Here is a 24,818-nt window from a genome sequence, read left to right as displayed (position 1 = left end):
AATAGAAGACATACAAGACCACTGATAATTTCCCTTGATCTGGGGCTCCACGCAAGATCTCACCCCGTGGGGTCAAAATTATCACAAGAACGGTGAGCAAAAATCCCAGAACCACACCTGCAGAGAGCTGGGACCAAAGTAACAAAGGCTACCATCAGTAACACACTACGCCGCCAGGTACTCAAATCCTGCAGTGCCACACGTGTCCCCCTGCTTAAGCCAATACATATCCAGGCCTGTCTGAAGTTTGCTAGAGAGCATCTGGGTGATCCAGAAGGATTGGGAGAATGTCATATGGTCAGATGAAACTAAAATATAACTTTTTGGTAAAAACTCAACTCGTCGTGTTTGGAGGAGAAAGAATGCTGAGTTGCATCCAAAGAACACCATATGTACTGTGAAGCATGGGGGTGGAAACATCATGATTTGGGGCTGTTTTTCTGCAAAGGGACCAGGACGACGTAATAAGGAATCCGTGTAAAGGAAAGAATGAATGGGGCCATGTATCGTGAGATTTTGAGTGAAAACCTCCTTCCATCAGCAAGGGCATTGAAGATGAAACGTGGCTGGTGGTCTTTCAGCATGACAATGATCCCAAACACACCGCCCAGGCAACGAAGGAGTGGCTTCGTAAGAAGCATTTCAAGGTCCTGGAGTGGCTTAGCCAGTCTCCAGATCTCAACCCCATAGAAAATCTTTGGAGGGAGTTGAAAGTCCGTGTTGCCCAGCGACAGCCCCAAAACATCACTACTCTAGAGGAGATCTGCATGGAGGAATGGGCCAAAATACCAGCAACAGTGTGTGAAAACCTTGTGAAGACTTACAGAAAACGTTTGACCTTATCCGTTTGATTTTATCGCAGCCTACGCTCACGTTCAAGTTGATAAATGCCTTGCTCTGCGTAGGAATCGGCATACGCCCATCCTACGCCTGTTTTAGGTCGTACGCACATTTCATAAATGAGGGCCATAGTGAGGGAAGCAAAGTGTCTCCCCTGTGCTTTCGGTCCACGGTTGGAAATCTGTAGCAGGAAAAGTTAACCCTCTCCTTGATTTCATGTTGTTTACGGAGAAGGAGAACCAGGAAATGAGTAGGGGGAAATGCAACGCTACCAAGCCACGGCCAAATGGACCAATCACAGTTGTGATCTGCGGTCTGTGTCACCGCGACGTGTAGTTACATTTTTCGAGAGGCGCACGTCAGGCTACACCATAAGGTCCGTGTTTCCACGTACCTACGTATGTAGCCACGGCGTCGATTTAACGCAGGAGCATAAATCATGCTTAATCTTGATGCTCCTTGTTCAATTGTCAAAAAACATGACTTACCCCAGCCACAGCCTGGGCCAGCAGGGTCTTTCCACAGCCAGGAGGTCCGTGGAGCAGGAAGCCCCTCGGAGGAACCATTCCCAGCTGCTGGTACACCTCTGGGTGACGCATGTGGATCAGCAGCTTACACACCTCCTGCAACAATGTCAAATCATTGCCAGTGAAATCTTTGGTGACTGCAGCCATCCTCATTTTAAAATAGAAGAAATGGCACAGCAACAAACAAAATAGCAAGGTTAGAAAGGTACTAACCGTTAGAGTCTCTTCATTACCTCCTACATCTTCAAACTTCAAAGTAGGATACTGCAGCTCTGGTGACTTTGACTTTGCTGAAAAATCATTTATACTTAGTACATAGCCATCGCAGTGGACTGTGGTAGCTTGTCAAAGATGTCATTTTTGCCTACAACCTAAATAAATAAACATTACACAATAAACAAAATAACACATTCATCAATTACAAAAATAATTACATAAATACAAAAAAGCTTAATATGAATGACATTGTTGTGTGGTATTCAACAGTAGGTTTAGAATCTGTACTTCTTTAGCTAGACTGGCAAACTGAATGATGTAGTACCTTTCTTATTCAGGCTGCGAGACTCCGTAGTTTCAGTGGAGGTCTTCCTCCTTTTTTTGGACTTTTTGGCAGATTTCTCAGGTTGTAGCATGGACACATCCGTTTTCTGGGGACAGAAATATACAACAGTAAGTGCATGAGTCAAGCAATGCCAGCTGCCTTCTGTCAGGTGGACACACTAACATCTATGTTTGAAGGAAAAAACTCCTCCCCTACATTTATGCAATGGCAAATCATATATACACACCCACATGTGATGCACTGTACAAGCAGGCATTTTAAGTAACTTACAGGAGTCCAGACTCCTGGGTGGAGGAAGGAGTTTCTCTATATTATATATGCAAAACTAAATCAGGAACACAGCAGTTATATTGTCGCGCTAATCCGGCGGAGGTGTGGCTGTCTTCCGTGTACCCGTCATTTCTGTCTCCTGCATGCCGCCTCCCCTGCGCATGCTCTGCATGCCAGCCCGCACGTGACTGTGCGCACACTCTGGTGCAGGCTCAACCAGGTGAATTGAATTAGGGAAATTAGAAGCTTGCGCCTAGTTCAGTGGTTCAAATAGGCGCATTATTCACTGTGAGGAACTGGAACTTTTGATCATGACGGGCCATCAGTAAGCTCATGTGGACTCTTGTTTCACAGACTCTCGTTTTGGATCCTTTTGTCGGTTTGGTATTAAATGTGGGAAATGTGTTAATGGTGCAGATAAAGTTTTAAAGTAATTATGACTGCATGGTAGGGGTGTGACGAGACACTCGCTCACGAGACAAGACGAGACACGAGATTGGGGTCACGAGAGCGAGACGCGATTTTAACACTAATTTAAAGAAAACTTCAGTTAAGAAATATGACTGGGAAAAATAGTCTTTACTCAGAGAACCAAGGTTACAAGCTAGGGGTGTGACGAGACGCTTACTCCACGAGACGAAACACATCACGAGATTGGGTTCATGAGAACGAGACGAGATTTCTCGTCGAGGTGAAAAGTTGTCTCGTGAGGCGATGTGATGTCAGCGTGATGGAGCGTGGAATTACTATTGAAAATCCCCCTGCCACTTTTAAATCATTTGTGTGGCAACATTTTGGTTTTCCTGCGGAAATAATAAACGGCGAAAGAGTGACAGACAAGACGAACACAATATGTAAACATTGTAAGAAAAAAATGCCGTATACCGCGGCTAACACGAGCACTATGCAAAAACACTTCCAGCACCACCACAGCTCTCTACTAACTACTGCACCGGCATTCGCGTTCAGTGAGTAATGTCTGACTTCCTTCTTACAATGTTTACATATTGTGTTCGTCTTGTCTGTCACTCTTTCACTCTTTTCACCTCGACGAGAAATCTCATCACGCGAGATCTCGTAAAACGAGATCGTCACACCCTTACTGCATGGTTTAAAAGAAATGTTAAACTGAAAACACTAAATGCTTAGATTGATAGTTTCTAGTAAAATCCTGGGTAAAACAAAGCTGTGTTGCCTGTAAAATGCATTTGATCTTTTTATGTGAGGAAAATACCTGTTTGTCTAAAATGCTTTTGTGTTTCTTTTTTCTTTGGTTATTTAAAGGTTTTCACCGGTTTCCTGATCCTATTGCATTGTCGCATCAACTGATCAAAGGAAAAGAATAAATATTCTTTTGAGTGAAATCCCAAGTCTTGTCCTTTTCAAGTGTGGGCACCTCAGTTATAATACACTTGACAGTGAAAACCGTGTTGACTAGTGGAGACTCCACACAAAGCCTGCCACAAGAGGGGAAAATTCCACCTGGGGGCGTGGAGGGAAGCCAACTATCTGCCGTCCACCTGTTCGTCCAACAAAAAGAAAAGTAACAGTCCAAGTCACTCGAAGAGCTGAAGATGAGGCTAGTAACAGCAAAGAGACTTTTTTTCCCCGACTCACCAACTATATAAGGAGGACCCACATGGAGTTGTCTGTGGAGGAGCTAGAAAATAACTTCAAAAGAGTCACAGTGGAGGGCTCCAGGGTGATGGATGTAAATGAGGCGACTGAGGCTGCTTACATTGCGCAGTGCGAGGAGAACGATGATGAGGGCGCACCTGAGTTAAGCGACCAGCACAAAGCCGACCTCGGCAGGGCAGAGGAAGAGTGTTAGCAGAAGTTAAAGGAGGTAAAGCACCTAATCCAAAAGACACGATGGGCCTCATTTGGTGAGAGGGAACTGACCCTCGCTCTAAACACTGCAGAGGCAGAGTGCGAGAATGTCTCTTCCATGCAGCCTGACACGCCCCTGGAGGCATATGACTTCGTGCTCCACCATTTAGAGGGGTTGGTGCATAAAGCCAAGCAAGCGCACAAAACCGTTGGGCTCCACAAGCCAAGAAGCAAGACTTCAATTGTTGCCTAACAAGGCTAGAAACCCTCCTTCCTAAACTGGTGTCGGGGAAAGCCATCCTGATTAGAGCAGCAAAGTTTAAACAGGACACCGACAGGGTACCTGCCACAGCCCAGAGAGCAGCCCCTGTCGCTGCCAAAAAGCTCAGAGCCACAGCTTTACCAAAGTTTACCGGCAGCCAGCATGAGTACTACCGATGGAGGAAGGAATGGGAGGCTCTGCAGAAGCAAGGCGAACCAACCGGGTCCAGGGAAGTGAGGAAATTCCAACTGCTTGATAGCCTCGATGAAAGAGTGGCCAAAGATCTACGCCTGTCTACTTACACCTCAGCAGACAAGATCTTTAGGATCTTGGAGAACCGGTATGGGAACCAAGCCACTATCGCCATCGAGGTTACTCAAGAGCTAAACGCGATCCCACCTGTCCGTGGAAATGAGCCAAGGAGAATCGTAGAGCTCATCCAAGCAGTTGGAAAAGCCCTCTATGATTTAAATGAATTGAGCAGTACAGATGCCATAAAAAACCCACTGGTAATAAAATCGATTGAAAGTAAATTGCCGGGGTCCCTGAAGAAAGACTGGCATACCCACGCTGCTGACCTGAACAATGCTGTGAACCACCAGAACCGCTTTGACAAGCTACTTGCATATCTCCAATCCCAAGAGTCTATCTATGAGCAGTTAGAGCAGCTGAAAGACATCGGCCCTGCCAAGTAGAAGACCAAGTTTCGTACAAGAAAAACGAGAAAACTCTACATCTGCAGGAGGTTTAGAACTACCACAAAGCTTCAGGAGAAGAGGGAAGCAGTGCGACAGCTCGGAGCCTGCAAGAGGTGCCTGGAAGTCCACGACGAATCCTGCAGACAGACGACTTACCTGTGCGGGAATCCAGAGTGCAGAGACCAACACCACTACCTTCTCTGTCCCTCGCCAAGACATCTGTCCCTAAGACCCAAGTTCGGTCCAGTGAGAGCTGAGGAGAGTAGATGCACTGAGGTCCGGGAAGAGTTCCTCTCTAAACTTCCACCTGAGCTAGCGCAGCAGGGTCACGGTGCCTTCTGTAACATCGCATCTCGAGCATACAACTCCAATGCAGCAAGGAGAGGCCTTCTAGAGGAGACTGGACTGCACGAGTACCCTGTGATTCTGATGCTCCTTGACGTCACCGCCAATGACGGGCGACGGATCGGGACACTTATTGATCTGGCATCTGACACAAATTATATAACTCATGAAGCTGCAAGCAAACTGAACCTCCGCAGTGAAGATTCACATTGGTCGTCCATGGCGTCAGAGGAATGAAGGTGTCTGTTGCAACCAAGCTCTACCTCCTCAAGATCCGTATCAGTACATTAAGAGGGACCCTCGAGTCTCACCAACTGATCTGTTACGGACTTGACAAGATTGCAGAAGTGCACAGACATGTCCCACCTAAGAAGTTGCAGGAGATCTTCCCTGATTTTCCCCTCAAAGACCTCATTAGACCCAGAGAGATCCAGCTTTTGATCAGCCACAAAGAAGGCCAGCTGGTGCCCCAAAAAGTCCGCTCTATTGGCGACTTAGTGCTCTGGGACGGTCCACTCGGCAAGACAGTCGGGGGCACCCATCCAGATCTCTTCGAGGAAGTCATCCTGATGGCCCACACGTCCAAGACTCACTTTGCGAGATCGATGAGAACTGCAGCAGTCAAGTATCGAGAGTCTGTAATAGACCCAGCTTTCTGCCAGTATCCAGAGCGCTCCAAAGCCCAGTCTAGCACAGCCACCAGCCGCAGGGACTTTCTGAAGTGGTGGAGGTGGGAAAGTATTGGAGCCGCCTGCCAACCGAGATGTGGAGGGTGTCGCTGCGGGAACTGCCAGCCAGGGGGTAAAGAGATGACGCTCGCGGAAGAAAGGGAAATGGAGATCGTGAGAAATGGCTTGACGTACATGACTGGAGATGATCACAGCACTGAACCACACTGGCACGCTAGGTATCCGTGGGCAGAAGATCCAGCAACTCTACCAAACAACAAGAGAGCAGTAGAAGCAACATTCCTCAGAACTGAGAAGCAGCTGTCGAAAGAACTTGAGTGGAGGACGGCCTATACTGCGCAAGTTCATGAGATGGTGAACAACAAAGCTACAATAGAGCTGTCCGAAGACGTCCTGCAGAGTTGGACCGGGCCAGTGTGGTATATATGCCATCTCATCGCGCCGAATCCACACTCCGCCTTCACCCCAGTTAGACTAGTGTGGAACAGCAGCCAGAAGTACAGAGGTCTCAGTCTGAACGAAATCCTCATTAAAAGGTCCTGACGTCCTGAATCCGGTCAGAGCTGTCCTGCTGAGGTTCCGAACTGGTGTCTATGCTGCCCCTGGTGACATCCGCAAGATGTATAACTCCGTCTGGCTGGAAGATCGAGAGGTCCACCTGCACAGATTCTTGTGGCGTGACAATGAAGATACTGAAATCAAATAATATGCCATTACAAGAGTCAACATCGGAGATAAACCTGCCGGTTGCATAGCCCAAGTCGCCATGCGAAAGACTGCAAACTTGCCTTCATTCAGTCAGTTCAAGGAAGAGAAACGCGTGCTGGAAGAGGATGCCTACGTCGACGACATTCTGACTTCGCACAACAACGTTGACCATCTGAAATGCCTCACAGCCAACAATGAGCACATCCTGAAAGCTGGAGGATTCTACATGAAGCCTTGGGTCTACGCTTTTCAAGATGGGAGGAAAGATCCCAAGAGTGGGAGACCCAGAACAGAACCAAAGACTATGATCCTGCCAAACCAGCTGATGGAAAATGACAACAAAGCCCTTGGCCTTGGTTACACCATGGATGATGACAAGCTTCATGTCATGGTTGCAGTGAACTTTTCAAAGAATAAAGTAAGATGCGCCTTTGTCAGAACCTGTTGAGAGAAGAAGTTAGAAATCAAACTCCTGATCCGCTCACTAGAACGGAGCTTCTAAGTCAAGTCTCCAGCCTGTACGACCCACTCGGCCTGGTGACGCCTGTCAAGCAAAAAGGTGCCATTCTGGTCAGGAGAGCTTTCCAAGAAGCCAAAGTAAAAGTACTGCTCAGAAGATACGTGGGACGCTACCTTGTCCGAAGGTCTCCGGGAAGACGCTATGAAGCTATTAGAAGAATATGCTGACCTGAGCCAACTTTGCTTCGCCAGATCCTTGACTCCGCCAGATCACTGCGCAAAGCCCAGTGCCATCACATTCTCTGATGGCAGTGAACAAGCATACGGCGCAGTGATGTATCTTCGATGGAGCTGTAGCCATGGTGTTGTTGTGAGACTGGTCGAATCCAAAGCCAAGCTGACCCCTTTCGACCACAGAGGAGACCCTGTGAAAGCTGAGATGTGTGGAGCCGTATTCGCAGCCCAGCTCAAGACCTACTTCCAGAGACACTGCCGACTCCAGGTCGAGAAATGGTACCATCTTGTCGACAGTCAGACTGTCCTGGGCGCAATACAGCGTGAGAGTTATGGCTACCAGACCTTTTTCGCAAACTGTGTTGGCGAGATTCAGAGCAGCACTGACCTCCAGGACTGGTGGTGGATTCCAGGGCTAGCAAACATCGCAGACATCATCACCAGAGGATCCAATCCAGATTCCTTAGCTGAGGACTCCGAGTGGCAGTCGGGTCCAAAGTTCCTCCTACTTCCTGACTATGAGTGGCCGAAGAAATCTGACGCCGTCGCAGCCCAGGCTCGAGACAAAGTTACAAAGATCCAGAAAAAGGCATTTGTAGCGGTACTTAATAGAAGTCACCTGAAGACTGTGCACGATCCAGCATACGATCCAGCCCGGGTAGAGTCTAGAAGACTATCTGCAGGAGGAGCAATTCGGCAGCTCGTCGATAAAAGGTGCTTCAGCAGTCTGAGGAGGTTGGTCGGGACCGTGGCGTGGATCTGGAGAGCAGCTAAAAAGTTCCTGAGTGCCAAGATCAGAGACCAAGAAAAGTGGGAGGCAGTACCTTGTTGTTGGGACCTGTCTAGCAGCACAAGAGGGCGTCGAGTTCCCAAGCGCCACAATAGACAGACTAGTCGTCTACAGGGATCAGACAAGTGGACTTCTAGTTTGTGGTTATCCTGGTTGACACCAGACCCTTCTCAGCTGTAACTGAGAGTGGGTCTGGGAAGGTTCATTGACAGTTCATTTCCAGAGGGGCGTCACCAACGGATGCCACTCAAATGCCTCTGGGCTCATTGGATAGTCCTTCAACCAATCAGACCAATGATCCGGGTGACGCTTTTCACATCCAACAAAAAAAAAAAATGTGATTCTGGTTTTTGGTGTCATCCCTCCACGCCCTACTTTCTCCTTGCAGGTGTTGCATATTGCTAACTTGTTATCTTCTGCACACACGCTGAAGAATTTCCAAACAGCTGATATGTTGCAGGTTAATTCACAAGGCTCCCTACATGTGCAAGAATAGCGTGGACACGCGCTTCACACCGCGAGCGGGTACACGCCACACACGGCAGAGAAGTTGAGAGAAAGGAAAAAGAGACTGTCTCTGTCCGTGTGTGCGTGCGTCCTTGAGAACTGTAACTCTTATAACTTATGTTGTCAATTAATTATAGCATTGACCGGTATAAAATCGGAGAGACCCATCGACGCCAGAGTTCAGAGCCGAGAAGAGCGCATCCAGTATATCACGCCAAACAACCTGTTGCTTGGGTGAGCCACACAAGGTGGAGACTTCAAAGCTGTTGACTACGCCATGTATCCGTTCAAAAGACTCAGAGAAGTTCAAACTATAGTCAACAACTTCTGGAAGTCCTGGAGCCAGCTCGCTGGCCCAAACCTGTTCATTCGCAGTAAGTGGCATACTGCTGAAAGGAACGTTGCCGTTGGAGACATAGTGTGGCTCTGTGACCAAAACGCACTGAGAGAGCAGTTCAGACTTGCAAGAGTCGTCGGCGTGAATCCTGATTCCAGAAGTGTTGTCCGAGAGGTTTATGTGAGGGTCTCTCTAAGCTCCAGCATTTCAGTGAGAGATCCAAGATCGGGTGCCAAAGATCCCGAATCGAGTACCATTCTGCATCGGGATGTCCGGCGCCTTGTGGTCCTTGTACCGGTGGAAAATCAGGGCGCAGACCAGCCCACTTGAGGGTGCGATCTTTCCGGGCATCGCCGCAGAAAAGATAGAGTGGGAGGTGTCGCGCTAATCCGGCGGAGGTGCGGCTCTCTTCCGTGTACCCGTCATTTCTGTCAATGCCGCCTCCCCTGCGCGTGCTCTGCATGCCTGCCCGCACGTGAATGTGCGTGCACTCTGGTGCAGGCTCAACCAGGTGAATTGAATTAGGGAAATTAGAAGCTCGCACCTAGTTCAGTGGTTCAAATAGGCGCATTATTCACTGTGAGGGGGAGACAGACAAAGAGGTCAGCAGAGGCACAAACTCTTTCACTGTGAGGAACTGGGACTTTTGATCATGACGGGCCATCAGTAAGCTCATGTGGACTCTTGTTTCACAGACTCTCGTTTTGGATCCTTTTGTCTGTTTGGTATTAAATGTGGTAAATGTGTTAATGGTGCAGATACAGTTTGAAAGTAATTATGACTGCATGGTTTAAAAGAAATGTTAAACTGAAAACACTAAATGCTTAGATTGATAGTTTCTAGTAAAATCCTGGGTAAAACCAAGCTGTGTTGCCTGTAAAATGCATTTGATCTTTTTATGTGAGGAAAATACCTGTTTGTCTAAAATGCTTTTGTGTTTCTTTTTTCTTTGGTTATTTAAAGGTTTTCACCTGTTTCCTGATCCTATTGCATTGTCGCATCAACCCAAGTCGGGTCCTTTTCAAGTGTGGGCACCTCACAGTTACAATACACTTGACATATATAAATGGACTCAAGAATTTACACAACAAATCGCAAATTGTAAAGCAACCTCATCAACACAGAAACATGACATACATTGGTGAAGATAAGAGTAATCTCACTGCCATAAAGCTTATGTTTGAGCCGGATGAGCTTCACAATCCTGAACGACAAATACAGCAGATTAACCTCTCCATGTTGAGCAGAGAAATGAGCATCAAATCCACTCAACACAACAACCACATACATTTACAACAAGCTCCGTATTTTACCCGTGTCACATTTGAGGCAGGGAGATTGATAAGTTAATTTAACAATGCCGACAGCCATAAAGCTACAGCTGTAATAGTAGAACAAGTATAGGTGACATCCACAGCATCGCTGCCAATTCACTGCTAATTAGAAGAAAAAAAATTCACCTGGACATCACAAAGTTCCAACACTGGATTCATGTGTCCTGCACTAAATCTTACTTCCAAGGCCAGTTTATGCACCACTTGTAACAATACATCATATTAATGTAACTGACTGAGTTAAATGGCCATATTATTTTGTCTCACATCGACCGCAGGCCTCTGAATTGAATCAAAATTGTATCATGGCAGACTTTGTGATATCAGTAAATATTGTATCGCTGTCCAAAGAATCGATATAATATCGTATAGTGATTTACACCCCTACACTGAATATAAATATCTTCCCTCAGTAAGAATAAGTGAGGATGAATGCTAATGGTGAGAAGATCCAGGCAAAGGGTTCCACTGTAACACTGTGAAACATACATTGGACATTGTATTCGTTGGCTCCTCTTCACACAGGTCGATGAGGATGCTGCTCTTCTCGGGGCCTCTGCCTCGGTCGATGAACCACCCTCCTGTGGAGACCAGCGTCCCTGCACTGGGAGGGAGGTTGGCTGTGCTGGCAGGACTGCTGGCAGCAGGCTGATCTCTCCTGGGTGAGCAAGTGCCAGACTCAGGGTGGCCTTTCCGGTACAAGGATGTCAGAGAGCTGTTCATGTGGTTGGTGGGCTGTGGAAGGTAAAAAGCAGCAACAAGGAATGGTTAGATCACTGTCAAAAAGTGCTATGCAGATCTTTTTTTTTCTTCTTATGCAACAGTTACTTCGTATGTATAAATTTGTTTTTCTGTATTTATTGTTTATTTTATATTAATGTTTAATATGTTTGATTGTTTGTTTGTTTATGTATGCACCTTTCACCAAGGCAAATTCCACATAAGTGTACTTATTGTGGCAATAAAACCTTTTCTGATTCTGATTTTATGGAGCAGCCGAACATTTGGGAAATGTGCTCGGTACCCATATAGCCCAGAGTCCGATGAGTGGATGGATGTCAATTTCATCTCTGTGCGTCCAGTCCAGGAGTTACATATAGCCACTTTAAGTAAATTACTTAAACAGATTTAAAAAATAATTGCCAATTAATTAAATAGTTGAGTTTATTAGAACTAATCGATTTATCTTTGCAGATCTAAATATAAGCTTCCCCCAGTCAAAACTCTATGACCAACATGCTTGAACTATAATTCCTCAGATTTAACCTTTTTCATTATTTCTTACAGTGTTCTCCAGAATGGGGTCATCACTGTCAGAGGACTCCTCTGAGCTGCTGCTGCCATCCCTGTGAACACAGTTTTGTATGGCATTAGTTGCACATTTAAAAAGAGAGTACATTAGAGAGAAGGGCTGGTTAGCGCCCTGAGGGGTAAGACAATCTTACTGGTCGAAACCAGGCAGTAAGCAGAGAGCGTCCTTTACCCGGTGTCATTGTGGCTGTGCTTGGCTCTCTTAGCCAAGTGTTTGCTCTCCAGATCATTCAGCCCAGACTCCTTCATGATTGCTTCGTACACTAGGAGAGGATGGAAAAGACAAATCAGAACCCCATACAGTTCATATTCCAAAAGAAGAGTTTGATCACTGGAATGGATTGGACGGTACAAATTAATTCTAGGATCCTTGTGCACCATGACCTCGAAGCAAACACTCAGAAAGTTTTTTACCTGGGTCTAAAATTGGGGTTGGGGGAGAGTGAGCGTAAGGCAGTAGCTGAATAGCTTAGGCGCAGGGCCCGACGGACTACCGTTTAGCTCGGAAATTACCCCACCAATAATGCCTGAAATGATACCAAACGTCTACAAGTAGTAAAAATAGGTTATGCTTTCATAAAGAGATGGATTGGAAAGTTTGTAGGTACACCAGAAGTTTATGTAAATAACACTTGCCTGCTGGCTTCTGCTTTCTGTTGTTGTTGCTGTTAAGACGAGTGCTTAGGCCCGTCTACAAATTACAACAACCGAAAGAGATGCAACAAAAATATTTATTAATTTAACTTTTTTTTAAAGTAAGTGCTGTAGTATAACTAGCAGGAGACAAGTAATAATTGAGGTAAGTTTGGAGACATTACCTTATTTAATCATTGAATTAATAAATATTTTTGTTGTAACTCTTTTCGGTGTAGTAATTTGTAGACGGCCCTAAGCACTCGTCTAACTGCAGGTAGCAGCAGCAGCAACAGAGAGCTGAAGAGAGCAGGCAAGTGTTCATAAACTTCTGGTGTACTTACAAACTTTCCAATCCATCGTTTTATGAGAGCATAACCTTCAGGCATTATTAGTGGGGTAACTTACAAGATACAAACGTGGGTCCATTAGTCCAGCGCTAAGCTATTCAGCTGATAACGCTACTCTAGCTAACTCTCCCAATGTTCGACCCAGGTGAAAAAAGCTTCTGGGGGGGTGTTTGGCTCGAGGTCATAGTGCAAAGGACCCTAGGGTGAATTACTCCGAACCATCACTTTAAAGAATATGTATTTTATCTTGACATAAGGCGTTTTCTCTTGTGATTACATGATATTAATTCCATTATCATGACTTAATCAAAACTCTCATCGTCACCCTTGTCCTGTCCCCCCGTCCATTAGAATGGACTCCAGTGTGAATTTACAGTTTAAAATAAATCACCCTGAAAACACATGGAAGCCAAACTACTATTGCAGCATAAAATGGCATCAATCTACATTTGCCTCTTACCTTTCTCTACTTGAATCCTGAAGGCTGTCCTGTTTCTTCTGCCATACTCCATTCTGAAGATACAATATAAACCAACACTGTTAATTTGCAGACACGCACATCAATGTACACTCAGTGTCCAGGTTAGTTTAAACAAATGAAGTCTTATCCAACAGCCTTGCAATAACCTCCCACCGTAATGGAGTTGCTTTTTATGCAGTTTTTGTCCTAGCTCTTTTTGAGAGGTGTTGGTTCAACTGTATGCTCATTTGTAGGGTTTCACCTCATGCATATCAATGAGTGTACGGTAATATAAGTGAACATCGTAAAAGAAAGTACTTCTACTATATAATTAATATATATTTTGATAAACATACAACCTATGGGATGATTTCCTGACTACTGCAGTTGGTGTAGGACAGATTGAAGCAAAATTAGGCACAGTCACCACCTTTGACTGAGTTTGAGTCTGATGCACTTGCCTGTACAGTTTTTGAAGTTCCAGGGCCATGGCTGAAAGGTCCACATATTCACTGGTGCATGTCGCCAAATACTGAAGACAGAATTCAACATCAAACAGGGTGAGGATGACAAAAGAAATTCAGACCCAGTCTCTACTCACATCGCATGGAATTTATGCCAGAACAAGAGCAGACCCAGGCCAGGGCGTTACATTTATATGATATCACTGCTTTTGTCTCCCTCATGATGTCACTGTTGGCAGGACGGTTACTATACTGTCCCATCCTTTAAGATTTGGACCATTTATCCTTGTCTCCTGTTTAGTTAGGGGTTGAGATAAATGCTGTATACATTAATTTTATTTTGCTGTGTGTCAGTGTTTCCGCTAGAAAAAAATTGGTGCCGGTCATGTGACCTGTAAAGTTTAATTTTACTGGTCAAAATGGGAAAAAGTTTGGTCAAATATTTTCCGTGTTTATTGCGCTTAAAACCTATATAGGGCAGGCTATATAAAGAATTATATCATCAAGGCATGTGGATTTTGGCCTATACTATTTTTATTGAAATGTAGGCTACTTGCTACAGGCAGAGAAGCCAAAACAACTGTGTTTTATGTAGGCTATTCGCAATATTTACCCGTTTCGCCATGGCTTGGGCTGTACCTTTCCTGCTTGCTTGTCACCGTTTGTAGTTTGTAAACCTACGGTATTCTACTGCATTTACTCAGAGCTGGTGTTTTCCTTAATCATATACGTTGCAGTCTACAATAATTTTTTAAAAACTTGATTTTTCATTGTTTTAGAACGAAAGATATGAAAATCACTGTAGCCTATTTTAACAATTAAAATAGTGCAAAGGCAATTATTTCCACTGGTCATTCTGACCGGAGACAATAGGGATTTTCTTTCGGTCAAATACGGTAATTACCGGACAACGGAAATTCAGGTGGGTGTGTGTGTGTGTGTGTGTGTGTGTGTGTGTGTGTGTGTGTGTGTGTGTGTGTGTGTGTGTGTGTGTGTGTGTGTGTGTGTGTGTGTACAGAGATGATGCATTACAGTGAAGGAGAAATTGCTTATCTGTTTTTACTGAATTGTGAGATTAGACCATCTTCTAGGCTTATTTCTTACATTAATACCACTGAACTCATAACATACAGCCCTGGGAGAATGAGGACATGGATTTGTACCTGCTCCACTCTCTGTCTGAGACGACTGTCCAGACAGCCACCACTTCTGTTCTTCATGTTGGTTTTTATGTGAGCCTGCAGCGAGACAGACATTCACAACAAGAGAGAGACTAAAATGAGGAATGTAATCACAGCATGAATCTGCCTAAATACAATAACTTTCCTGTCAGTTTACACTGAAATTCATTTGGCATCCTTAGGCAGTTCTGCTGAGGACTGTACACACAGGTTGAACAAAACAGTTAGGCTACACAAAAGAGAGATGTACACGTACAAAAAAAAAAAAAAAAAACATCAAACAAGAACAAATCAAACAGTCATGACAAGTGCATATCGCATAATATCCTCTGGATTCAGTTGTTAGCAGCACACCGATTTTGGTTTAGCAACAGGATAGACTGATATGCAACCAAATATAACAGCACAACAGCTTAATGGTGAGATAAAAACAATCCATTTTCTCTCATCACATGATAACTAGGGATGCCCCCTATTAGTAGATTAGTCAACTACTCAGTTGTTTTGGTGTTAGTCAACTCAGATTTCTTAGGTCGATTAGTTTTATTTATTTTTTTTTTCATGCTGTACGACTTTTCAGAAGTCAGTGTAAGACACGTATCAGCACATATGTGCAACAAGATTTAAAGTGGTGCTTTTGCATGATTCTTCTTCTCTGTGCTAGCGAACAGGAAAAATAAATACCTGCTGCATATACTTCTTGCAGCAGCAACAAAACGCAATAACACTTGAGTTGGCTTAAAAAAGACCCTCCAACACATGATACTTGGGGATCAGTAGTCAGGGAAATCCATACAATGGAAAAAAATAACGTTCATACAGAGATTGCAAAATGCTGAATTTATGGATCGATGGTCTCCTTGGCTGGATGTGGGCAGGGAGGCACAGGGTTAGAGGCTTTTGGGTACTTTTTACAGCTCACATCTTCTATGTAACTGTATGTGATACGGGGTTGCTGTGGCTGTTAATGTCAATGATATGGCTTTTATATTTCTACTTTTGGTGTGTGTTGTTTCTTTGTTTTGTTTTGTGTAAAATTATCAAACTGACGCAGTTGTGGGGAAATATGTTCTATAAGGTTATGCGTGAGAAGGGTTTGTATAAGTGAGGTTGTAGGTAACATACAACTCAGTGTAAGGAGATGGACCGAAGAATAAGAGACAACTGCAGGGCTCGACAGTAACGGTTGCCCTTGGCAACCAGATTGAGTCAATTGGCAACCATTTCGTGGCCTCTGGTTGCCCCCTTTGGCAACCACCTGTTAAATATTTGGGTTTTTTTTTTTTTTTTTTATATAAAAACAAATCAAAACTAACAAAACTGTAAAATCTTATTTCAAAAGAAGTCAATATTTTATTTGATTGTCTATGTAAAGTTTAAACACAACATTTCAGCTGTTGTGCGACCGCTTTCCACACGCACGTTTGCCGTGAAAAGATACAGGCAACGCAATTTTCGGTTCACCTTAACGGCGCATGTTAAAATCCGGTGCTAATATGGCACCGGTACCCGGTATCTACCAGATGGAATAGCAACGCAGATTTCGGTGCCTCATTACGGTGCCACGTAAATGTCTGCACTGCTCTCTGATGCTCCAAAACAGACGTTACAGGCAACAGAAACATTGCTGCATGTCACATTAGTAAACACTAATAACACGTTACTCTTGGCAGCAGGTAGCGTTAGCCTACCATTAGCTACAGTAATAACTGGATTAAAAATTAGGTTAAAATGCTGACAGCTAAACGGTGTAAAAGTGTGACTGTGTTTCACTGTAGAGGATTCCAATACTGGGATATACAACTGACTGCCGCTAAAGCGGCAGACAGTTTTCTCCAAATATAGGCAGTTTAAAAAATGGCAACCGAATTGTCAATTTTGATTGTCAAAAGCTGATGCCTTGTTGCCAAGCTGGCAAACACTTTAAAAAGTTAGCGTTGAGCCCTGAACTGGGTTTAAAACATAAAAGAAATATTGTAACAACTGGAATGTAGGTTTATGTATAAAATTGTTCAATAAACAAAGTTGAAAAAAAAATAATCAACTAATCAATTAGTCGACAAAGTCATGTGAGTTTAGTCTACTAAGAAATTCTTTAGTAAAAGGACCCTAATAATTACCAAATCTTCTATACGGCATAAGAATACTTATCTTAGTTATCTAGTTTTGGGATCAATGACGATAAACAACCAATCAGGAAAGGGGAATGGGGATTATTGTCATAACCAAGTCACAGTGACAAAAATATTAAGTTGCACGTACTAGCCTAGCTTTTTTTTTAAGGTTTGGAAAGAAAGAAAAGCAAGAAATTTTCATGCATGATTGCATGAAAATTTCACTTTATGAGGTTTTTTAACATTAATATGCATTCCCCCAGCCTGCCTAAGGTCCCCCAGTGGCTAGAAATGGCGATAGGTGTAAACCGAGCCCTGGGTATCCTGCTCTGCCTTTGAGAAAATGAAAGCTCAGATGGGCCGATCTGGAATCTTTCTCCTTATGGAGGTCATAAGGAGCATGGTTACCTCCCCTTTCTCTGCTTTGCCTGCCCAGAGAATTTGGCCCACCCATGAGAGAGAGACATCATGGCTTTCAAATAGGGATGCATCGAAATGAAAATTCTTGGCTGAAACCAAAAACCGAAAACCGAAAAAGAGGAAACCAAGACCGAAAACCGAAACACCGAAAGAAATTATGACAATTATTAATACCATTGCAGTTATGGCTATGACTGTGTACTAACTTTACTAAAATCAAGGCATTGCAATTGTATGAATTAATATTAAAGTTTAATTAAAGCTGCGAGCAGCGATGGACGGGCCCTCGCGCCTCTGCGCGCGTCGGGGTTACCGGCGGACGCCGCTCCTTGCGACCGTGCATTCACGCGGCACTCGGACGCCGCAAATAGTCACCAATTAAAAAGGGAACTCCCCGCCGAGTTCAACGATACCTCACACAAGACTCTACGTCATACGGTTCATTAGCTGTGAAAAGGGGCGTGGCTAAAGCATAGGGGGCGGGTCAAACCATCACCAATTAAAAAGGAAGTCTCTGCTGAGTTAATTGATACCTCACACAAGGGTCTATCTTAAAAAGGTCAAATTTTATGAAAGGGGGCGGGGCTTAAGCATAGGGGGCGGGTCAAACCATAACCAATTAAAAAGGAAGTCTCTGCTGAGTTCAATGACACCTCACACGAGTCTCTACCTTAAACGGTTCAAATGTTATGAAAGGGGGCGTGGCCTGAGTAAGTGGGCGTGGTCATATTATAGGGGGCGGCTCAGTATCACACGTAGACCACACATTCTAAGTTTCATGTAAATCGGATGATGTTTGTCATATAAGGCAGATTTCCGGTGGCCAGGGGGGGGCGCTATGACCAAAAGTCAATTTTGGCCTGTAGGTGTCCTCAGGCCTGGACCCTTGTCCATCGTGACAAATTTCGGGCAGATACGACAATGTACACTCAAGTTACAACAACTTCTTTGGTCATCGCTAAACACTCAAAATGGCCGCCACGCAACGCCACACCGTCTGACGAAAAGTTTTTCTTTTAATAACTTTTCATCGTTAAGGTGTTGGGATGGTACAGACCAAGTTTGAAGTCCATCGGATGAAATCTCTAGGAGGAGTTCGTTAAAGTATAGCACCTTGACTTTTAGGCCTACTTCCTGTTGCCACTAGGGGCTATGACTTTAAGTAAATATCGGCCTTTATTTGTCCTCAGGGTCGGACTCTTATGAATCCTGAAAAGTTTCGAGGTAATCGGACAACGTACACTCGAGTTACACCCACTTCCTGTTTTCGGGCGCGGAACGCACAAAATGGCCGCCCGCCCCGCCACGCCCTATGACGAAAAGTTTTTCTTTTAACAACTTTTCATCTTTAATATCTTAAGATGGTACAGACCGAGTTTGAAGTTGATCGGATGAAATCTCTAGGAGGAATGTGGATGTGGAAATGGCCAAAATCGCACTAATTTCGAACTTTGAGATCAAAATGGCGGACTTCCTGTTGGGTTTAGGGTATGGCTGTAATGACGTTTTTTGTACATCTTGACATGTTACATATGTGTACCAAGTTTCGTGAGTCTACGTTAAACGCACTGCAGGGGCTCAATTTTCTTAACTTTCTAGGGGGCGCTAGCGAGCCATTTTGTGCGCCTATTCCCGAAACCCTTAAAGTGATGTTAATTTCGAGTTACATCGAATACGACACCCCAAAGCTTTTTCACCTGGGTCTAACATTGGGAGAGTTACGCAGAGTAGCGTTAGCCGCTGAATAGCTTAGCGAGGCTAATGGATCCGGTACTTGTCTTAACATTACCCCACTAATAATGCCCGAAATGATACCAAAGGTCTACACTAGTATATATAGGTTATGCACTCATAAAACGATGTATTGTAAAGTTTGTAAGTACACCAGAAGGTTATGTAAATAACACTTGCCTGCTGGCTTCTGCTCTCTGCTGTTGTTGTTGTTGTTGTTGCTGCTGTAAGACGAGTGCTTAGGGACATCTACAAATTACAACACCGAAAAGAGATGCAACAAAAATATTTTTTAATTTAACTTATTTTTTAAAGTAAGTGCTGTAGTATAACTAGCAGGAGACAAGTAATAATTGAGGTAAGTTTGGAGACATTACCTTATTTAATCATTAAATTAATAAATATTTTGGTTGCATCTCTTTTCGGGTTGTAATTTGTAGATGTCCCTAAGCACTCTTACTGTCCGGTAGTAACAGCAGCAGCAGCAGCAGCAGCAGAGAGCAGAAGCCAGCAGGCAAGTGTTATTTACATAAACTTCTCTGGTGTACTTACACATTTTACAATCCATCGTTTTATGAGTGCATAACCTATTTGTACTACTGTAGACGTTTGGTATCATTTCGGCATTATTAGTGGGGTAATGTTAAGAGACACTTCGGATCCATTAGCCTCTGCGCTAAGCTATTCAGCTGATAACGCTACGCTACGCTAACGCTCCCAATGTTCGACCCAGGTGAAAAAAGCTTCTGGGGGGGTGTTTGGCTCGAGATCATGGTGCAAAGGACCCTAGGGTGAAATTACTCCGAACCATCACTTTAAAATACCGCTGTCGGCGCTCGGGCCCTAAAAATATCTAGCAGAAATATGGCTACAATCTGATAGTCACATACAGTATATAGTAGCCTAAGAACAGAATAGCTTACCGATTGTTATTAGGGCCCGAGCGCCGACAGCGGCGAAGGCCCTATTGAAACTGAAGGAATTATTCTTCTATTATTGTTTCTATTATTTTCCCGTCAAATGAATTGGCTTTTTGAGGGGCTTAATATATTCAAAAACTCACCAAATTTGGCGGTCGCATCAAGTCTGGGGAAAATGTACGTATTTTAAGGGTTTCGGGAATAGGCGCACAAAAATGGCTCGCTAGCGCCCCCTAGAAAGTTAAGAAAATTGAGCCCCTGCAGTGCGTTTAACGTAGACTCACGAAACTTGGTACACATATGTAACATGTCAAGACGTACAAAAAACTTCATTAGAGCCATACCCTAAACCCAACAGGAAGTCCGCCATTTTGAACTGAAAGTTCGAAATTAGTGCGATTTTGGCTATTCCCACATGTCGTACTTTAACGAACTCCTCCTAGAGATTTCATCCGATCAACTTCAAACTCGCTCTGTGCCATCTTAAGATGTTAAAGATGAAAAGTTGTTAAAAGAAAAACTTTTCGTCATACGGTGTGGCCGTGGCGGGGCGGCCATTTTGTGTGCGCTGCCGCAAACAGGAAGTGGGTGTAACTCGAGTGTAATGCGTGTCCGATTACCTCGAAACTTTTCAGGATTCATAAGAGTCCGACCGTGAGGAAAAATAAAGGCCGATATTTACTTAAAGTCATAGCGCCCCCTAGTGGCAACAGGAAGTAGGCCTAAAAGTCAAGGTGCTATACTTTAACGAACTCCTCCTACAGATTTCATCCGATGGACTTCAAACTTGGTCTGTACCATCCCAACACCTTAACGATGAAAAGTTATTAAAAGAAAATCTTTTCGTCAGACGGTGTGGGCGTGGCGTGGCGGCCATTTTGAGTGTTTAGCGATGAACAAAGAAGTTGTTGTAACTTGAGTGTACGTTGTCGTATCTGCCCGAAATTTCTCACGATGGACAAGGGTCCAGGCCTGAGGACACCTACAGGCCAAAATTGACTTTTGGTCGTAGCGCCCCCCCCGGCAACAGGAAATCTGCCTTATATGACAAACATCATCCGATTTGCATGAAACTTAGAATGTGTGGTCTACGTGTGATACTGAGCCGCCCCCTATAATATGGCCACGCCCACTTACTCAGGCCACGCCCCTTTCATAACATTTGAACCGTTTAAGGTAGAGTCTTGTGTGAGGTGTCATTGAACTCAGCAGAGAGTTCCTTTTTTATTGGTGATGGTTTGACCCGCCCCTATGCTTAAGCCCCGCCCCCTTTCATACAATTTTAACCGTTTAAGGTATACCCTTGTGTGAGGTATCAATGAACTCAGCAGAGACTTCCTTCTTCATCGGTAATGGTTTGGCCCACCCCCTATGTTTAAGCCACGCCCCCTTTCATACATGCTGACCCATTTAAGGTAGAGTCTTGTGTGAAGTATCATTCATCTCAGCAGAGGCTTCATTTTTAATTAATTGGTGATGGTTGGACCCGCCCCCTATCCTTTAGCCACGCCCCCTTTCACAGCTAATGAACCGTATGACGTAGAGTCTTGTGTGAGCTATCTTTGAACTCGGCGGGGAGTTCCCTTTTCAGTGGTGACGGTTTGCGGCGTCTGTGTGCCGCGCAAATGCACGGTCGCAAGGAGTGGCGTCCGCCGGTAACCCCGACGCGCGCAGAGGCGCGAGGGCCCGTCCATCTCTGCTCGCAGCTTTAATAATAATTATTATTATTATTATTATTATTATTATTATTATTATTATTAGAGGCACTTTCTTGCAGGATTTCACTTAACATATCAGACAACGAGGGTGCATGCCCCTCATCTGGTGCAGAGAGACGAGTCTTTTTTTCTGCGCTCTGATCTCCTCCTGCGCTGGGCGCTGCTCCGTGCGCGCTCCGTCTCCACGCGGGTTCTCCGCATCCATCACGGCCTGGATCATTTCTCGTGCGCCCTGCTTTATTTCCGCATCCAAGTAATGGTCTTTATAATGCGAATCAAGTACAGTCGCGATGAAGTGCAGAGGAACCGAGTAGATCTCACTGAAACGTGTGGTGACAGACTCTAAGAGCGTACTTTTCATTGTTTTCACTCCGTGGTCCGTCTCAACCTCTTTGCTTAGGAGACGCTTTGCAGGTGGATCGGGTACTGACACACGTGCAGGTCGCGGTTTCTGTTTGCGTCATCACAACATTTTCGGCCATATTGTTTCGGTGATAAAAGTATTTCTGAAAATTTTCGGTTGCCGAATATTCGGTGCATCCCTACTTTCAAACGAGCAAAGTGGCAGTTGGTCAAGGCCACACCCCCACTCTCCACCTTGCTCCCCTCCCCCCCCTCTCTCCTTCTCAATAGCTTCAGACACAGAAATGGCGCGTCCTAAGTAAAGCTTATTGTGGGACTGGCTCTAGTGGCTGTAATTCTGCACCAAGGCTGAATTTCAGGAAGGAGACTTCAGATACAGTATTAGGGGACAACTAAGGCCTATATAAAAGCATCCAAAGAGCACCATGTCATGGGACCTTTAACTTGAGAATATCTATGATCACGGATATGTGTCATCCTGAAGGTCAACAATGCACCACAGGTTCAAACCCACAGACAGACGCTGTGGTGTTACAGTGCATTTACACAAAACACATACAAAGAGGCAGGCTGTATCCTGCCTCTCTCTCAGACTCTCTCTATGACTTGTCTGTGTTTAGCAGCGTTCAGTTTTATGAACCGTACTGGCTGGAACAAACTACCAGATTACTGCAGGTCCGCTGCAACTCTGTTCTTTTACATCAAGGCTGAAGACTTTTCTTTTTGATGCTGCCTTTTTATCCGTGGTGGAAGAAGTATTCAGATAAAAATACTCTGTTACAAGTAAAAGTCCTGCATTGAAAATGTTACTTCAGTTAAAGTATGTGAGTATCATCAGGAAAATGTATTTAAAAGGTCCCATGACATGGTGCTCTTTGGATGCTTTTATATAGACCTTAGTGGTCCCCTAATACTGTATCTGAAGTCTCTTTCCCAAAATTCAGCCTTGGTGCAGAATTGCAGCCATTAGAGCCAGTCCCACAATGAGCTTTCCTTAGTATGTGCCATTTCTGTGTCTGTAGCAATTGAGGAGGACAGAGGGGGGGGGCAAGGTGGAGAGTGGAGGTCTGGCCTTGACCAACTGCCACTTTGCTCGTTTGAAAGCCATGATGTCTCTCTCTCTCATGGGTGGGCCAAATTCTCTGGGCGGGCAAAGCAGAGAAAGGGGAAGTAACCTTGCTCCTTATGACCTCATAAGGAGCAAGATTCCAGATCGGCCCAACTGAGCTTTCATTTTTTCAAAGGCAGAGCAGGATACCCAGGGATCGGTTTACACCCATCACCATTTCTAGCCACTGGGGGACCATAGGCAGGCTGGGGGAACGCATATTAATGTTAAAAAACCTCATAAAGTGAAATTTTCATGCAATGGGACCTTTAAAGCATTAAAAGTACTCACATTTTAGAAACTGGAAACGACCAAAACAGTTCTGTCAATTAAGTGTTTAATCGGCTACTCATTTCAGCTAAGCACTATGAATTGCCTTGTTGCTGAAATGTGCTGTACAAATAAAGCTGCCTTGCGCTATCAAATTAAATTTGTACATCAGCACAGCAGTCAATATGCTGAGCTCATAGAAGATTTCCACACACTGTCAAATGAACACATATGCATATGAAGCATGGATAAGGACGATTTGCATTATTCATTTCACAATATGTTTGCATTAATAGATAGTCTAGCCTGTAAAATGTAAAATAAAGACTTCGACTGCAGCAAATCCTCACATCTGAGTAGCTGGGGCCAGCTCATGTAGGGGACTTTACGGGAGAAATCACTTTTGATCTTTTATCAATACTGCCATCCGTAACGTTAATACTACCACTGTTAATGTAATTTGCAGTAACTAATAGTTATCTATGGCAGGCTTACGTGCAGTTTAGTGTCCCAAATTATGTCCCAAATGATGAGGGTCTTATTTGAGACAGGTTAATAGGTTAGGAATTTGGGACACTAAACTGCAGGTATACCGCTATGGCAACTGAACATGAGGAAGACATTACCACCTTCATGACGTTACACCAAATGTTCGTTTAACCAATAACTGGGTAACTCCATGGATGTAAGCTATAGGGTGTCTCGCTGCCAGTGGCTGTAACGGAAATGTGTAAACAGACAGGACGCAACCCAAACACACACATGCCCAGTAGTTTAAGTCAAACAAAAACAGCCAGCTTTAACGTGACATGTGGTTACTTACCTTAACAAAAACACCACCACATCGCAAATTCTTCAGTTAAACTGATGGTAACCTGTGTTTACGGTCTGGCAGCGAGAGGTATGGGTAAGTACGGCGTGAAGACAATGCTGACCCCGGGAAATGAACATGTGTGCATCCTGTCTTCTTCTTCTTCTTCTTCTTCTTCTTCTTCTTTGAGGTTTACCGGCAGCTGGCATTCTTAGCGATGCATTACCGCCATCTTCTGGTGTTAGTTAACTCCTACAGCGACTCAGAGCAGAGACTGAATCACTACCGACTAGACTTGGTTTGTTTTGTTTTTTTAAAGCCATTAAAAGGCCTGTAAATTACTTTTTTGGGCTGGGTGACTATTTCTATGACATCTCAAATTCATCCAATAGTATAGGAGTTGCTTTCTGCATAAACACAGTGGCCTTTCTCCTGTCTCAACTTGTAGGGCACACACACACACACACAAACAGGTGAAGTTTTTACTGCTCCTATACACATCTAATCCTCCTAATCCATTTTTTATGCAAATCTATTAACTACACTCTTATAAACGTACCTTATTCTAGAGC

General features: G+C 44.3%; 1 protein-coding gene across 1 annotated transcript in view; it reads right to left on the bottom strand.

The window, feature by feature from the left end:
• Positions 1–24,423, bottom strand: part of nvl (nuclear VCP like) — a 68,373-nt gene extending 43,950 nt beyond the window's left edge. The window contains exons 1-10 of the mRNA XM_039783506.1: positions 24,259–24,423; positions 14,774–14,848; positions 13,608–13,678; positions 13,147–13,199; positions 11,876–11,966; positions 11,678–11,738; positions 10,882–11,127; positions 1,909–2,014; positions 1,581–1,657; positions 1,329–1,463 (exon numbers count right to left, since the gene is read on the bottom strand). Coding sequence (XP_039639440.1) covers positions 1,329–1,463; positions 1,581–1,657; positions 1,909–2,014; positions 10,882–11,127; positions 11,678–11,738; positions 11,876–11,966; positions 13,147–13,199; positions 13,608–13,678; positions 14,774–14,830 — 897 coding nt within the window. The 5' untranslated portion in view covers positions 14,831–14,848; positions 24,259–24,423. The remainder of the gene's footprint in view (positions 1–1,328; positions 1,464–1,580; positions 1,658–1,908; positions 2,015–10,881; positions 11,128–11,677; positions 11,739–11,875; positions 11,967–13,146; positions 13,200–13,607; positions 13,679–14,773; positions 14,849–24,258) is intronic.
• Between the last annotated feature and the right edge of the window lie 395 nt (positions 24,424–24,818).

This window comes from Perca fluviatilis, chromosome 19 (assembly GCF_010015445.1).
Source record: "Perca fluviatilis chromosome 19, GENO_Pfluv_1.0, whole genome shotgun sequence".
NCBI classification, from domain to species: Eukaryota; Metazoa; Chordata; class Actinopteri; order Perciformes; family Percidae; genus Perca; species Perca fluviatilis.
Note: the sequence above shows the minus strand (reverse complement) of the source record. Positions and strands in the feature narration are given on the sequence as shown.